Raw genomic sequence first — 16,815 nt, 5'->3', positions numbered from 1 at the left:
AGGTGGTCTTATGTCCTTCTAAGGGGCTGTGCAGAAACAGGTCAATCCCTGCTCAGGCCTTGTTTAATTTGCCCCCTTCGATTTTACCATCTGCAAGCTGTAAAAACATTTTTAATTTTTTTTTTAAAGGGGCCTCGTCTTTAAAGAAACTGCCCACGCCTTACAAAAACATTACTTAAAAGGAGATAAGAATTAACTTGGTCAGGTAATTACTGTTCGAATGTAACAAAATGCACATTACCATAAAACCATGAGCGATTTCTGTCTTATTAGTAATGCTTGAGAAGCCTTAGAGAGCCCGGAAGTGGTTCATATATATCGTACAGCTCTTAGCTAATGTTTACAGCATGCCGGCCAATGAAAGGCACATTGTGACGGATGAACCTTGAAATGCACTGAGCAAATTACCGGTGAAATCTGCTGTCTAAACAGTAACGAATTGAAGTTTGCCCTCAATGAAAGGGAATTAGTTTTGGCAAATTAGGTTCTCCACCCTCACCAGTCTCCCCCACACCCAAGGCCTTTCTTAATGCTGTTCTAGAAGTGGGTGTTGGACATGTGGAAAAGCAGCACCAGTGGGAGGCAACTGTCACCCAATTAGCATGGCCCCTCCCAGGACGATGAAGAAAATAAAATGCCAAAGCACACCAGGAAAACAACGGCTTGGTCAAAGGCAAAGGTGAACAGGAAAGGAAACGATGAGCCGGCAGGATTCAGGGAGCGAATTCTGGAGAGTTCAAATGCAATGGCGGTCTATGTCCGGGCAAAGAGAGGGTGCGAACAGTGGAGAGTTTGGGACTGGAGGGGACAAAGCTCGGCTGGGACAAGACTGCCGGAGGATTTAAACACAATGATTCATTGTAGGCTTGAGCCACCGTAGGTCAGGGATTAGAGAGTGTGATGCAGAATAAGGCAGAAGGAACAGAGGTTTGGATGACCTGGATGAGAGGGAGGCTAGCTAGAGGAGTATTGGAATAGGGGGAAGATGGTGGTGTGGCAGAAATGTCACTGCTTTGGGGGCGGAGGGAGGGCGCAATTCTCCCCACAGCAGCTTGTGGAATTTAAATTTTGTTAATAAATCCGGAACATAAAGCTGGTCTCAATAACGATGATAGATTGAAACCCATCTGGTTCACCCGGTGTCCTTTAATGAAGGAAACCTATTACCCGTAGCCAGTGTGGCTGACATTCTACACGCGACTCCAGGCCTACATCAATGTGGTTGACTCTTGACTGGCCTCTGCCATGACCTTGCAAGCCACTCAGTTCAAGGGCAATCGGAATGGGCAACAAATGCCAGCAGAGGCCCCATCCCAGGAAAGGGTCAAGAAAAAAAACCTCGACAGTTTTCTTATGCAGACAGAGGAAAGGATTATTTATCATTGGCCCTGGGTGTCAGTCCGCAGGGTTATGGAATTATAAAAGCAGGCCATTCAGCCCATCACATCCATGCTGGCTCTGTGGAAACAATTCACCTCATGCCGCTTGCTTGTCTTCCCTTTAGAGGCCCTGCCCATTATTACTTTTCAGATAATGATCCAATTCCCTTTTGAAAGCCTGGATGGAACCTGTCTCCACCTCACTGCAATCCAGATCCTAACCACTCACACAATTCCGCCTGTGCGGCGTCTGCACGTTCTCCCCGTGTCTGTGTGGGTTTCCTCCCACAGACCAAAGATGTGCAGGTTAGGTGGATTGGCCATGCTAAATTGCCCTTAGTGTTGGGTGGGGTTGCTGGGTTGTGGGGATAGAGTGGAGGTGTGGGCTTGGGTAGGGTGCTCTTTCCAAGAGCCGGTGCAGACTCGATGGGCCGAATGGCCTCCTTCTGCACTGTAACTTCTACGATAATCATTTGGAACATAATCACTGTGCTACTGTACACATGTTACCCTATGTGAAGCCCCACCTGTGATATGTGTCAGAATTTAACAGGGGTCCCTCCCACTGGTTGTGGAATGGGCAGGCGCCTCACATCGCTTTTCTCGGAGAGGTCTGATCTGGCACTGATCTGGTCAGCGTCCCCCTCAACCTCCTCCCTGCGCCCCCATCCCCGCCCCCATTCCCCAGCATTTTCACTTCACTGCTGTGCTAGCTTCCCCAAGGACTTTCCTTCTCCCCCACCCGGCAGCTGCTGAATGCTGTCAGCTGCTTGAAAGGCCGACACATACAAAGGAAGGATTCTCAATTCTTAAAAGGATAAAATTTCACCCCCTCCTCCTTACAGTGACTTAAATCACAGATGGAATGAAAGAGGTGCATTTACGCAGTGTCTTTCGCTGCTTCGGGACGTCCCAAAGTGCTTTACAGCCAGCGAATTCCGCAAAGTCCAACCAGCAGGGGTACCTTGGAAGAGAATTTTCTTCACAGATGTTCCAGTGAATTTATAGCACAGAAATAGCCCACCTGGTATTCATGTTCAGCCCGAGATGCCTCCTATTCCAAGTTTCCTGAGAACCAGAGGCGACATGAGGAAATTATCTGTACTGCAGTGAGTGGTTAGGATTCGGAATGCCCGGCCCACGAGTGCGGTGGAGGCAGATTCAATTGTGGTTTTCAAAAGGGAATTGAATTATTAACTGAGGAGGAGGAGAGAACAAAAAAACACAGAATCGCAGGGCTGCGGAGAAAGAGCAGGCGAGTGGGACCAGGCGAGTGGCTTTTGCAGACACCCAGCACAGACACCCAAGTTCAAAAGTCCTCCTCCTCGGCTGGAACCAACCAAGTTATTTGCTTTGTCCCATCCTACTTTCCTTCCTCTTGTACTCCCCGTTCAACCGATCTATTTTATTCACCTCAATCAGGGGTACAAGGGCCCACATCCCCACCGTGCGCTGAATAAAGAAGCTTCCCCTCAATGTCTAATTGGATTTCGTAACGCCCATCTGTACATTCTCAGCCTTTATTCCCCCCCCCCCCCCCGAAAAGTCAATGGAACGGAAAGGAAACAGTCAAAAAATGTCAGGTGGCATACGAGACGGGGGTGTTCAAGAAGGACAAGTAGGTGGTCGCGCATTGAGCACAAGAGGGACTAAGGGAGCAGGATCTGGACTTGGTGTAGGAGGTATGCTTGGAGCAGGCAGGGAGCCAGTGAGGAGAGGAATCTCGATGCTAGGATCACTACCAGTGAAGGCAGCCAGCTTGGAAGAGAAAGACTTTAATCGTCTTGTATTAAGAGACGTTCCAGACAGCATTTCGCAAGCGGAGATAGCCAAGCTGCTTTATTGACTCAGGCTAGCAAATTACCTGAAACCCTCCCTTGCAAACTGGAGAGATGTGGTCAGGAGTGGAAGGGAACAGGAACAAAACCTTTTCCAACAATTCCCGACAGAAGAAAGTCCAGGAGACAATCTGATGGTGGAACCACGTTGAAGGATGTTGCATTTGTGCTTCCCCCCCACCCCCACCACACCATTTCTGAGCTATGTAGGTGAGTGGACATTCGGCTTTCTACCCTCGGCTGACCATAGGGTAGAAACGACCTATGTTATTGGATAATAACTCTTCAGTTATTTGGCAGGCATACATTGTGCACAAGTTCCTTAATCTAAACCGGAGGAGTAATTGTACTGTCATCTTCTGGGTGGTGCATGCGAGGTTCGAACCGGGACCCCTAGAAGCCATACTCAGGGTGTCAGACCAGCCTAGCCTAGAGGCAGAGGGGGGGGGGGGGGGGGGGGGGGGCTGCTGGAATTTCGACACTCGAGAAGGCGAAGTTTGAGTTGAGGTGGAGGATGGAAGGGTTCTACAATTCATGGGCATTGTTTATCCTGCACTTTCAAGAATTGGGAGTCATCGAACATCGTGTGGGGGGCGGGGGGGTTTGAGTGTATGGTTTATTCATAGAATTTACAGTGCAGAAGGAGGCCATTCGGCCCATCGAGTCTGCACCGGCTCTTAGAAAGAGCACTCTACCCAAGGTCAACACCTCCACCCTATCCCCATAACCCAGTAACCCCACCCAACACTAAGGGCAATTTTGGGCACTAAGGGCAATTTATTATGGCCAATCCACCTAACCTGCACATCTTTGGACTGTGGGAGGAAACCGGAGCACCCGGAGGAAACCCACACAGACACAGGGAGGATGTGCAGACTCCGCACAGACAGTGACCCAAGCCAGAATCGAACCTGGGATCCTAGAGCTGTAAAGCAATTGTGCTATCTACAATGCTACCGTGCTGGTTCTTATGTATGGGCTGACCATGGATTCTCTGTCTTTCTTGTTTTGTATTTGGGAAGTTGGGGAAAGGTTTGGGTTTATAGGGCAAGGAGGCTGTGGGTCGGGGGATTGTTATTGTATTTATTATTCTTGGCTATATTTTGTTGGACGTATATTTGATGAAAATGTGGAAAGTGAGGAGTAAAAATATTTTTAAAAATAAGTTTCTTAATCTAATGGTCAGAACTCTGCTGACAATTCATATTCCAATGTTCCCAAGGTTTAATGCTGGGAGAAGGGACTTGTAAAAAGGGCCAGCTACATTCAGCTACTGCTTTGAACCACCATGTTGTTTGGCACCGACTTTGCCAGTCTACAGCACAACAACATAAACCCTTGACATGCGAGTTTTGAGTCCCAAGCTCACTTCAGAGTTCAGGAACAATGGGTTAGTACACATCTTGTGTCACAGACTAATTGTGAATATTGTTGGCACCAATTTCATGCAGCTGTGAACACAATAGCGGATAACATTAATCAATGATTCACCAGAGCATAAGCCATTTCGACAGAGCTGGTAGTTTTTTTCTTGAATATCAGATATGTTAAGGTTTTTTGTTACTTTTTCCTCTTGAAAAGTAAGGAACCAAAAGTTACTGAACAGCACACTGTTCTCAATCATTGCATGCTTATCGCAGGGTGTGATATCAAAAGAGTAGTCAGGAGTCTCTGATGTGCCTCACGGTAGCATGGTGGTTAGCATCAATGCTTCACAGCTCCAGGGTCCCAGGTTCGATTCCCGGCTGGGTCACTGTCTGTGCGGAGTCTGCACGTCCTCCCCGTGTGTGCGTGGGTTTCCTCCGGGTGCTCCGGTTTCCTCCCACAGTCCAAAGATGTGCGGGTTAGGTGGATTGGCCATGCTAAATTGCCCGTAGTGTAAGGTTAATGGGGGGATTGTTGGGATACGGGTTACGTGGGTTTAAGTAGGGTGATCACAACATCGAGGGCCGAAGGGCCTGTTCTGTGCTGTACTGTTCTATGTTCTATGAGTGTAGGACGTCAATTATGCCTTTGAGCCTGTTCCAACGTTCAATGAGATCATGGCTGATCTGTGACCTCACTCTACATAGAATCCCTAGAGTGCAGGAGGCGGCTACTCGGCCCATCGAGTCTGCACCAACCCTTGGAAAGAGCACCCTACCTCGGCCCCCACCTTATCCCTGTATCTCAGTAATCCCACCCAATCTTTTGGACACTAAGGGACAATTTAGCATGACACATCCACCTAACCTACACTTCTTTGGACTGTGTGGGAGCAAACCGGAGCACCCGGAGGAAACTCACGCAGACAAGGGGTGAAAGTGCAAACGCCACAGAGCCACCAGAGAGGCAGCAGTGCTAACCACTGTGCCCCTCTAATATTTGCCTTTGCAAATAGAATCACAGAATACTACAGTGCAGAAGATGCCCTTCGGCCCATCGAATGGCGCATGGAAGGCCCTGACCTGCCCACATAATCCCACTTGCCAGCACTTGGCCCATAGCCTTGAATGTTAAGACATGCCAAGTACTCATCCAGGTACTTTTTAAAGGATGTGAGGCAACCCGCCTCTACCACCCTCCTAGGCAGTATATTCCAGACCGTCACCACCCTCTGGGTAAAAATGTTTTTCCTCCAATCCTCCCCGAGCCTCCCACCCCTCACTTTGAACTCGTGTCCCTTTGTAACTGACCCTTCAACTAGGGGAACAGCTTCTCCCTGTCCACACCCTTCAATCTTGTACACCTCAATCAGGTTACCCCTCAAGTCTTCTCTACTCCAGCGAAAACAACCCAAGCCTATCCAACCTCCCTTCATAGCTGGTGGCCGGGATTCTCCAATCCATGTGGCCATGCTCTGACGCCGGCGTCAACAGGCCTCCCCTGGCAGCTATCCACCCCTTCCTAGGGGACTAGTACGGCGCCGAAGTGGTCTCTGCAACTCTGGCGTCCGAAAACCGGCGCGGGTTCACGCATGCACACCACGGCCGGTGCGAGTTCGCGCATGGTTACCATCCCAGCGATGGCCCCCAGGCAACATAGGTCCCCACGGAACCAGCCCGCCTGCTGATCGGTAGGCCCTGATCGCGAGCCAGGCCACCGTGGAGACCCCCCCCCCCCCCCCCGGGTCAGATCTCTTCCCCCCCCCCCCCCCCCCCCCCCAGGACGGCTCCCGACAGTCCCCCGCCATGTGGGACCATACATAACCCACGCCGCCGGGACCTGGCAGGCACTCTGCCTGGAGATCTATACAACTCCATCACAATCTCCCTGCTTTTGTAATCTATGCCTAGATTGATCAAAGCAAGTGTCCCATACGCCTTTTTCACCATCCTATTAACCTGCCGTCTGCCCTCAAGAGATCTATGGACAAACACGCCACGGTCCCTTTGTTCTTCGGAACTTCTCAGTGTCAGACCTTTCGTAGTATACTTCCTTGTTAAATTACTCCTTCCAATATCACCTCATACTTTTCAGGGTTAAATTCCATCAGTCACTTTCCCGCCCATTTGATCATCCCATTTATATCTTCCCGTTACTCAAATACATTTGGTTAACAAAAATTAATCTCAAGATTTCAAAATCAGCGATTTGTGGGAGAGAGCTCTGAACTTCTACCACTGTGTAGAGGAGGTGTTTCCTAACTTCCTCAAGACTAGCTCTGCCCCGAAGTCCTAGACACCCCAAACAGTGAAAACAGTTTCCATCAGGGGAACGTTAGAGCTTCAAAACACTAAACAAAGAGATTTTCTTTTTCAAACAAAAGGTTTTGGAGTTCAGAAACATTCACAAATGGGGAACATTTTTTTTGAGTCTATTTTGAGGCTAGCAGCGCGGGTTCAATCCCCGTACCAGCTGAGGTTATTCCTGAAGGCCCCGCCTTCTCAACCTTGTCCCTCACCTGAGGTGTGGCGACCCTCAGGTTAAACCACCACCAGTCAGCTCTCCCCCCCCCTCAAAAGGGGAAAGCAGCCTACGGTCACCTGTGACTATGGCAACTTTGCTTTGATGTTAAGGCTTCCACTTCCAAGATCTCAGATGTAGAAATGAAGGCAGCCAGGAGCAGTAAACTGCATATTTATGCAGTGAAGAAGAAACAAAACTGTCTTCTAAACAAGCACTGTACAATGCGCAGGAACACTACTAATTTACTTATTGTCCTAAGAGAGATTAATAACAGATATAATGTTCAAAAATTGAGGTAGAATTCAACCAAAGCAAAAACATGAAGCTGATGTTATAATCTACGCTATCCAAAATTAATGATGTTTCCTCAACAAATGTGCATTGCACATAATGCATTTAACCCACAGCTAGATATATTCTTAGAATCTTCAGTTCCCTGTTTAATCAGGTACCTGTTCAGCTTTTTTTAAAAGGGAGTTTTTGATGGAGCCCTATTGCCTATTTAGCCATTTAGGTGCTTACCAAAGTATGGATATTGAGAGCTCTGAGCACACCACGCTCTCTAATTCGGGCTCCCATTTCAGCGAGACGCAATGCTGGGAGCAGAGTCTCTGATGAAAATTTACCCCACTGAAGACCATCATGGCGCCAGGAGAGCTAAAAAGATGAGATTGTCATTTGGACAAGTGTGGATTCATTAGGGAAAACCAGGATAGATTTGTTCCACAGAGTTGATGGTGGCTTTCAAAGTTAAGCTCCTGAAAAGGAAAAATTGCAGAATTGCGAGGGCAAGGGGGAAGGCCAAGGACTATGTGATTGAGTTTCTTGATGAGTTGACAGGGTTTTGGTGAGGGGAATGCTATTGATGTGGTGTACCATGGACTTCCAAAGGACATTTGATAAGGTGCTGCACGTCAGGCTTGTCTGGGATAAAAGGGACACTGGATACAAAACTGACAGAGGAAACGGAGAGCAGTGATGAACAATTGAGTACGGTATGATGTGGGATTCTCCCGTGGGTCAGTATTAAACCCACTGCTTTTCTTCATCTATATTAGAGGCCTGAGCGTTCAGGGCATGATTTCAAAATTTAGAGATGGCACAAAACTTGGAAGTATTTTGATCTATGAGAAGTGTGATGGACTTCAAGAGGACACACAGGTGGTGGAAGGGCTGGACACAGGGCAGATCATAATTAAACGCAGATGAGCATGAAATGACACATTGATAGGAAGGAACAATGAGAAGACACCTTAAAGGTAAAGAGCACAACCTCAAACGGGGAGGAGGGGTGTGGTGTGGTGGAGAAAGTGGGTGATGGGACATACAGGGTCCTGTGCTTTAGAAAGAAAGAGAGGCACAGCAGGCAGAAAATAGATATGGTCAACCTTTATAAAACACAGGTTTGCTCTCAACTGGAATAGTGGGTCCAATCCTGGGCTTTAGGAAGGATCTGAATGCATTGGAGAGGGTGCAGAAACGATTTAGGAGAATAGGGTGATGAAAACAGACCACTCCCACCCTCCTGCCCCCTCACCACCGCCCACAACACCAGAGGCCGCCATCTGAGCTGCTGTTTTTTTTTAAATTTCTTTTTAAAAAGTGGAATATTAAAGAGTATGGGAAAGTGAGCAGGAAAGTAAGATCAGCCAAGGTATCTGAGACTGATAAATCTTAAAGGTCGCTGGATGGATCAATTTTTTCTGAAGCATCTCGTCACATCCAGTGGTATCTTTTGGTCCAGTGGTAGGGACGCTACCACTGACTGCCTTAACCAAAGTGGAGAACATAGACATCGATCCCAATACTTCTTGCATGCACAGCAAGCGCTCCATCATTCAAGCCAATTCCCCCAGCTGGGCAAAGAATGTGTAAAAAGAACCTGTTTTCTCTGGAGGATTGAACAGAGGACCTTCCCAGTTATGAGATTGATGCACTCCCTATGATGCTAGGGCGGCATGCTTTAAAAATTGCCGCCCAGATCAGGAATGTAGCCAATCTTAAACTGATGAGTACACATACTATCCTATCCTCAATCTATAAAAAAAGATTTTAATTAACAAATTACATATTGTGTGACCCGCTCAACTAATTGAAAACATTAAATTCTTCAAAAGCCCTTTTTAGGCAATATTTTTTAAACTGCAGTGTCATTCTTTTGATTGTTGATGGTCATATTAAAAACAGCAACCATTACATTGGTACAAGATTACTCGTGGGCACTTGACCAACATATTGTTTAATGTATATATTGTCCTGGAAAGAGTCACTACAGAAACTCGCTCTCGTACAAACGAGGAATGTTGACATTATAATTTACAATGATTCTGAGAAACACAACCAAAACTCATTGGCAACAGAAAACACCATTCCTCAAGAAATATTCTCAGGTCTTCTTCATTCTATCCCTCCTGAGCTGGTGTGAAAATCCAGTAACTATACCCGTTCACTGCTTCTGCACGTTTTGTTTCATCAAAGCTAACCATCTCTTTCTACTTAATGCTGCTCACTGGGGTGGTCTGCCTCAGACCTGGCAGCTTCCACGTGGGAGTTGTTGAAACTAAGTTCATGTTCTCCCGTTATAGGTTTAAATTTATATCACCTAGCCATTCACCGGAGTGAACATCAATAACATGCATTTATAAAGTAATCCTAAACCAGAAAAATATACATGCGAAAAACTGAATGGCTGTGGGGGCACAAAGGGACAATGGATGTGAGGTGACGGAGAGGTATTTTTGAAATCTTTATTTTAGGGTGTGGCCCCCAACAGTGACAAAGCCAGCATTAATTGCCAATCCCCACTACAACAGAGTGGCTTCCTAGCTGATTTCAGAGGGCAGTCAAGAGTCAACCCCGTTGCTGTGAGTCTTCTATTACATAAACATAGAATTTACAGTGCAGAAGGAGGCCATTCGGCCCAACGAGTCTGCACCAGACCTTAGATAGAGCACCCTACTTTTTAAAAAAATATAAATTCAGAGTACCCAATTATTTTTTTTCCCCCCAATTAAGGGGAAATTTAGCATGGCCAATCCACCTACCCAGCACACTTTTGAGTTGTGGGGGTGAAACCCACGCAGACACGAGGAGGATGTGCAAACTCCACATGGACAGTGACCCAGGGCCGGGATTTGAACCCCCGGTCCTCAGCGCCATGAGGCAGCAGTGCTAACCACTGCACCAAGTGCCACCCCAGAATACCCTACTTAAGCCCCCGTCTCCATCCTATCCCTGTAACCCCACCTAACCATTTTTGGACATCAAGGGAAATTTAGAATAGCCAATCCACCTAACCCGCACAACTTTGGACTGTGGGAGGAAACCGGAGCACCCGGAGGAAACCCACGCAGACACGGGGAGAACGTGCAGACTCCGCACAGACAGTGACCCAAGCCGGGAATCGAACCTGGGACACTGACGCTGTGAAGCAACAGTGCTAACCACTGTGCTACCCTGCCGCCTCTAATGCTCATTAGTGAAGCAGAAGGTTTAAAAAAAAAGATCAATTCAGTACTTTCAGGGTCACGATTACTGATGCCATTTTTAAAAATAAAAACGTGTTTAATTGGAATTTTAAATTCCCCAGTTGCTGCAGTGATGTGAGAGCACAGGTCTCTGAATCAATTAGATTCTCGTAAGATCTTCAGAAGATGTCACATTGTTACGAAATAATACGTATTGCACACCAATCTGTAAAACATCAAACCAGCCCTTGCTGTGCACCACTTTCTCTACCACAGGGAGTTCCTGAGGGTTGGTTACATGATAAAAACATTCCCATATACGTCAGTGTATCATACTAAAATGTAGATGAATACCAATGGTATACTGACTGACCCATCTGTTAGTTATACGCTAGCAATGCCCCCATCACCCAGCATTGTTAGGAAAGGTCTGGGGAGGATTTTAAACTTAAAATAATGTTTTAAACCTCCAATCATAAACCAAAAACTAACTTTTTTAAAAAAAGCCCTAATGTTGCCTGGTCCAATTGCATCCAACCTGACCCTCCCGTTTCAACTGGGTGCCACAGTGGTGCCATAATCACTACCTATAATATTTAATGTCTCAGGCCCCAGGAGGTGGGATGGGTCAGAGTCGCAAACAGGGGGCACCAGCCTCCTGTCACTGAGGTGGCTCAAAGTGTGGCTCTCTCCATTCCGAGTGACAAGGTTCTGGGTTCATGCCCCATTCCAACAACAAACAGAAATAAAACTGACTCTTCTCTCTTCCCCACCCCACCCCCCAATCCGGTGTTGTACCGAGTCACGCATTGCTGAAGGTGCCGTCATTTGATTTGGGTGAGCTGTTAAATGGAGGCTCTGTCTGCTCTCCGAGGTGGCTGTAAGAGGTCCCACGGCAGTGTTTCGAAGGGGGAGGAGGGGGCAGTTCTCCCTGGTGTCCCGGCAAAAACAGATCGACTGTGTGGGTTTCCTCTGGGTGCTCCGGTTTCCTCCCACAGTCCAAAGACATGCAGGTTAGGTAGATTGGCCATGATAAATTGTGACCAAAAAGGTTAGGAGGGGTTATTGGGTGTGGGGGATGGGGTGGGTTTAAGTGGGTCGGTGCAGACTCGATGGGCCGAATGGCCTCCTTCTGCACTGTATGTTCCATATTCTACGAATCATGTCGGGTCTGGTTTAGCTCACTAGGGGCTGGTTTAGCTCACTCAGCTAAATCGCTGGCTTTTAAAGCAGACCAAGCAGGCCAGTAGCACGGTTCGATTCCCGTACCAGCCTCCCCGGACAGGCGCCGGAATGTGGCGACTAGGGGCTTTTCACAGTAACTTCGTTGAAGTCTACTCGTGACAATAAGCGATTTTCATTTCATTTTCATGTCACATGGGATCTTGCTGTGTACAAATCAGCTGCCACATTTCCTATAGTACAACAATGACTACAAAAGTGGCTGTGTGAATCGCTTCTCGGCCTTTTAGCTAAGATCGAGCGTAGATTGAGCCTTTTGGCTCAGATCTGATATGTCTCCTTTATGGGGGACCCATGAATTGGATTCAATTTGAATTGGTTTTTGGAGCAGGCAAGGAGCTGGATTAGGGGTTCGCCTCTCTCCACACTCTAAGCCCTGGCTTTGTAACTCAGATAAAGTAATAAAAAAAAAAGTGGCTGTGTGAGCTGCTACGTAAACGCAAGTCTTTATTTCCTGATGATGCCAAAGCCAAAGGAAATTCAGCTCCCCCCTCCCCCACCCCATTTCTAGTTATGGAAAAACACAGCAAAACGAGTGGGGCTGGCTTCCAACAACTTCCCAACCACATACATGAAGCTGTCCCCAAGTCCTCACTCAAGAGCCAATTAAAATTCAATGTTCGAGGCCTCAAAAGTGGTTTGCCAGAAGGGAGCAGGCGGGTGGCTCGGAAATGTTGGAACCCAGGCACATTGTTTGGGAAACTTGACATGTGTTTGCAGCTGTTACAGTTTACACGGGATTGTCTCCAAATGGCAATGGATGCCTGGGCTGCCACATGTTCTGTTCCCAGTACCGCTCGCTCACCTTGGGCACAAAAGGCCCTGTAAAAGGGGTCAATAGCCAAACCGGAATTCTTCGCTATTTTGCAATACCCTTTAGGAGTGACTTTCCTTTGTGCAAATTCAAACCCCCTTAAACCTCTACGGTTACACGAGCCACAATTTGACTCTCATGGATTCAAGTCCTTTGGGATATTTTGCATTACATAGGCATCCTTGCTTCATTCCCCAGATGCCAGTAAATCAAATAAGTGAACCCAATGTTCCAGCTCTTATTAGTTTCTCTTTGTTAATTTCCCCTTTGATTGAAAGCCAGGTTACTTCTCTCACTGTACCAGGTTACAATGGAGATCAAACTGCCAACCCTCACTAAATATTGGCGAATATTTAGAGATCCTTTGCTCGGAGTCAGCTCAAACTCCGGGGGGGGGGGGGGGGGGGAGACTGCCAACAATCCCCCTTAGAATGACATTGAAAACATTTTGGGAATGATAACACTCAGTCGACATCTCCTGGTGCAGTGTCACATGGCAATGATTCAAAGGCATGAATGTGTCATCTGCAGCGGATTCAGGGTTTAAACAAAAAAGCACCTTCTGGAACGGTGAGCAGCATCCGTTTTGTGTGTGTTCACCAGATCCGCGTCGCTACCAAAAACAGAAACAAAAAGCGCCCATTTTCGACAACGGGGGGGGGGGGGGGGGGGGGGGCATTTTCACCGACTAGACAACCGTCTTCACGTGAATTAAAGATGCCGCAGGAAACACCATGGAGCAACTGGCAGAGACATTTGCACTTTTATCTGAAGATACATTTTGGGGGATTAAAAGAACAATGGGGGGGATTGGGGGGGTGGAAAAGCGGAGTTTGTTGGATAAAGCCAGGCAGCATTTGCAGGCCCTGAGGAGAGAGTGGGCGCCTGTTCCGCCCGGCTGGTCACAGCAGCGGGATTGGTGCCCATTGTGCTGCACACACGTGGGGCCCGAATGGAACCCAAGAAAACCCCTCACTTCCCCCCTTTCAAAAAACAAGACAGACAGAAAGAAAGAGAGTTTTAGCCAGGCCCAGGGTATCAGATTGAACTCAGCTGGATACATTGAACACCGCTCCCCCGATACATTTGTAACCCTTTTGTTTCGGATTGGTCCGACCCATCTCCCTCCATCCATCCTTTCCTCACTCCCCCCGTCCTCCCTCCTAGCCTCATTCCCTCTCTCTCTCCTAGCCTCACTCCCTCCTAGCCTCATTCCCTCCGAGCCTCACTCCCCCTCTCTCCCTCCTAGCCTCACTCCCTCCCTCCTAGCCTCACTCCCTCCCTCCTAGCCTCACTCCCTCTCTCCCTCCTAGCCTCACTCCCTCCTAGCCTCATTCCCTCTCTCCCTCCCTCCTAGCCTCATTCCCTCTCTCCCTCCCTCCTAGCCTCATTCCCTCTCTCCCTCCCTCCTAGCCTCATTCCCTCTCTCCCTCCCTCCTAGCCTCATTCCCTCTCTCCCTCCCTCCTAGCCTCATTCCCTCCCTCCTAGCCTCATTCCCTCTCTCCCTCCCTCCTAGCCTCATTCCCTCTCTCCCTCCCTCCTAGCCTCATTCCCTCTCTCCCTCCCTCCTAGCCTCATTCCCTCTCTCCCTCCCTCCCTCCTTGCCTCATTCCCTCTCTCCCTCCTTCCTAGCCTCATTCCCTCCCTCCCTCCCTCCCTCCCTCCTAGCCTCATTCCCTCTCTCCCTCCCTCCTAGCCTCATTCCCTCTCTCCCTCTCACTCCTAGCCTCACTCCCTCTCACTCCTAGCCTCACTCCCTCCTAGCCTAGCCTCACTCTCTCCCTCCTAGCCTCACTCTCTCCTAGCCTAGCCTCACTCTCTCCCTCCTAGCCTCGCTCCCTCCCTCCTAGCCTCGCTCCCTCCCTCCTAGCCTCACTCTCTCCCTCCTAGCCTCACTGCCTCCCCCTAACCTCACTCCCTCCTTCCTGGCCCCTTGCAACAGGATTGGGACATTTCTGGAACTAGCAGCCCAGGGTTTGAGGTGGGGGAACAACCATTAAAAAAAAATAATGACAAGAAGCTCACCTCCTCCGTGCATTTGACACAGATAGGGAAAACGCCAGACGTTGCCCAGTCCCACCGCGAAGGAGATGCAGGCGAAGACAAACTGCATGGGATTGTCCCAGGACGGTCTGACCTCCTCCATGTCTCTGACTGACTGACTGAATGACTCCTTGTGCAGCTGCCGCCCGTTCTCTGCGTCTTTCTGAAACCTCGGCATCTCTCCAGAGTTGGTGACTGATCAACCTCCAGGAATGTGCCACATGTGGGGGGGAAGCAAAAAAAAAAATCAAAATGTTTAATTTTTAATCTGATTAACTGCGACACGGGGACTATTGGTCGAGAGTGAGGCAGCGCGTCTCAGCTGAGCTGAATGAGGACAAAGGCACTCAGAAAATGTGCCACCTCCTGAGGGGCGCCTCCTGGCAATGCTGCAGGGAGGGGAGGGGCTGTGGGGGCTGTCTGCCAGTCCCCTCACTCTGAGGGGAGGGGAGGGGCTGGGCTGTATGGACTGTCTGCCAGTCCCCACACTCTGGGAGGTGGGCTGTCTGTCTGTCCCCTCACTCTGGGAGGGGGGGCTGCCAGTCCCCTCACTCTGGGAGGGGGGGCTGCCAGTCCCCTCACTCTGGGAGGGGGGGCTGTCTGTCCCCTCACTCTGGGAGGGGAGGCTGTCTGTCCCCTCACTCTGGGAGGGGGGGGCTGTCAGTCCCCTCACTCTGGGAGGGGGGGGGCTGTCAGTCCCCTCACTCTGGGAGGGGGGTATCTGTCTCCTCACTCTGGGAGGGGGGGCTGGCTGTCTCCTCACTCTGGGAGGGGGGGCTGCCAGTCTCCTCACTCTGGGAGGGGGGGCTGTCTGTCCCCTCACTCTGGGAGGGGAGGCTGTCTGTCTCCTCACTCTGGGAGGGGAGGGGGGGGGGCTGTCTGTCCCCTCACTCTGGGAGGGGAGGCTGTCTGTCTGTCTCTTCACTCTGGGAGGGGGGCTGTCTGTCTGTCTCTTCACTCTGGGAGGGGGGCTGTCTGTCTCCTCACTCTGAGGGGAGGGGAGGGGCTGTCCGTCTCCTCACTCTGGGAGGGGGGCTGCCAGTCTCCTCACTCTGGGAGGGGGGGCTGTCTGTCTGTCTCTTCACTCTGGGAGGAGGGCTGTCTGTCTCCTCACTCTGAGGGGAGGGGAGGGGCTGGGCTGTATGGACTGTGCCAGTCCCCTCACTCTGGGAGGGGGGGCTGTCTGTCTGTCTCCTCACTCTGGGAGGGGGGGGCTGTCTGCCTCCTCACTCTGGGAGGGGGGGCTGTCTGTCTGTCTCCTCACTCTGGGAGGGGGGGCTGTCTGTCTCCTCACTCTGGGAGGGGGGGGCTGTCCGTCTCCTCACTCTGGGAGGGGGGCTGTCTGTCTCCTCACTCTGAGGGGAGGGGAGGGGCTGTCCGTCTCCTCACTCTGGGAGGGGGGCTGCCAGTCTCCTCACTCTGGGAGGGGGGGCTGTCTCTCCTCACTCTGGGAGGGGAGGCTGTCTGTCTGTCTCTTCACTCTGGGAGGGGGGCTGTCTGTCTGTCTCCTCACTCTGGGAGGAGGGCTGTCTGTCTCCTCACTCTGAGGGGAGGGGAGGGGCTGGGCTGTATGGACTGTCTGCCAGTCCCCTCACTCTGGGAGGGGGGGCTGTCTGTCTGTCTCCTCACTCTGGGAGGGGGGGCTGTCTGTCTCCTCACTCTGGGAGAAGGGGGCTGTCCGTCTCCTCACTCTGGGAGGGGGGGGCTGTCTGTCTCCTCACTCTGGGAGGGGGGGCTGTCTGTCTCCTCCCTCTGGGAGGGGGGGGCTGTCTGTCTCCTCACTCTGGGAGGGGGGGCTGTCTGTCTCCTCACTCTGGGAGGGGGGCTGTCTGTCTCCTCACTCTGGGAGGGGGAGGGGGGCTGTCTGTCTCCTCACTCTGGGAGGGGGGGGGGGGCTGTCTGTCTCCTCACTCTCTCTCTGAAGGGCTGTAGTTGTCCCTGCGTCAATGAAACGGCTTTGACCAAATACGGGGGGGGGGGGGGGGGGGAGACTGCCAAACATTTTTGCCTCCGATATCTGTGCGCACGGCCTTGGGTAAATTGGGCCGCGATGTCGCCGAGTGGAGCAGCAGAAGCCAGCGATGTCAGTGGGCCCGCCTGAACTCAAAGCACCTGTTCTGCCAGACGGATTTATTTTAAGGCA

The 16,815-nt window shown here is 50.2% G+C and overlaps 1 protein-coding gene across 1 annotated transcript in view; it reads right to left on the bottom strand.

Moving 5' to 3' along the window:
* The window catches only part of LOC119965764 (sodium- and chloride-dependent transporter XTRP3-like), a 53,447-nt gene extending 38,410 nt beyond the window's left edge, over positions 1-15,037 (bottom strand). Inside the window, exon 1 of the mRNA XM_038796567.1 lies at positions 14,655-15,037. Within this exon, the coding sequence (XP_038652495.1) occupies positions 14,655-14,850 (196 nt within the window). The 5' untranslated portion in view covers positions 14,851-15,037. The remainder of the gene's footprint in view (positions 1-14,654) is intronic.
* Positions 15,038-16,815: the final 1,778 nt, after the last annotated feature.

The sequence above is a fragment of the Scyliorhinus canicula genome, chromosome 5, assembly GCF_902713615.1.
Source record: "Scyliorhinus canicula chromosome 5, sScyCan1.1, whole genome shotgun sequence".
Taxonomy (NCBI): Eukaryota; Metazoa; Chordata; class Chondrichthyes; order Carcharhiniformes; family Scyliorhinidae; genus Scyliorhinus; species Scyliorhinus canicula.
This window is presented reverse-complemented; position numbering and strand designations above follow the sequence as displayed.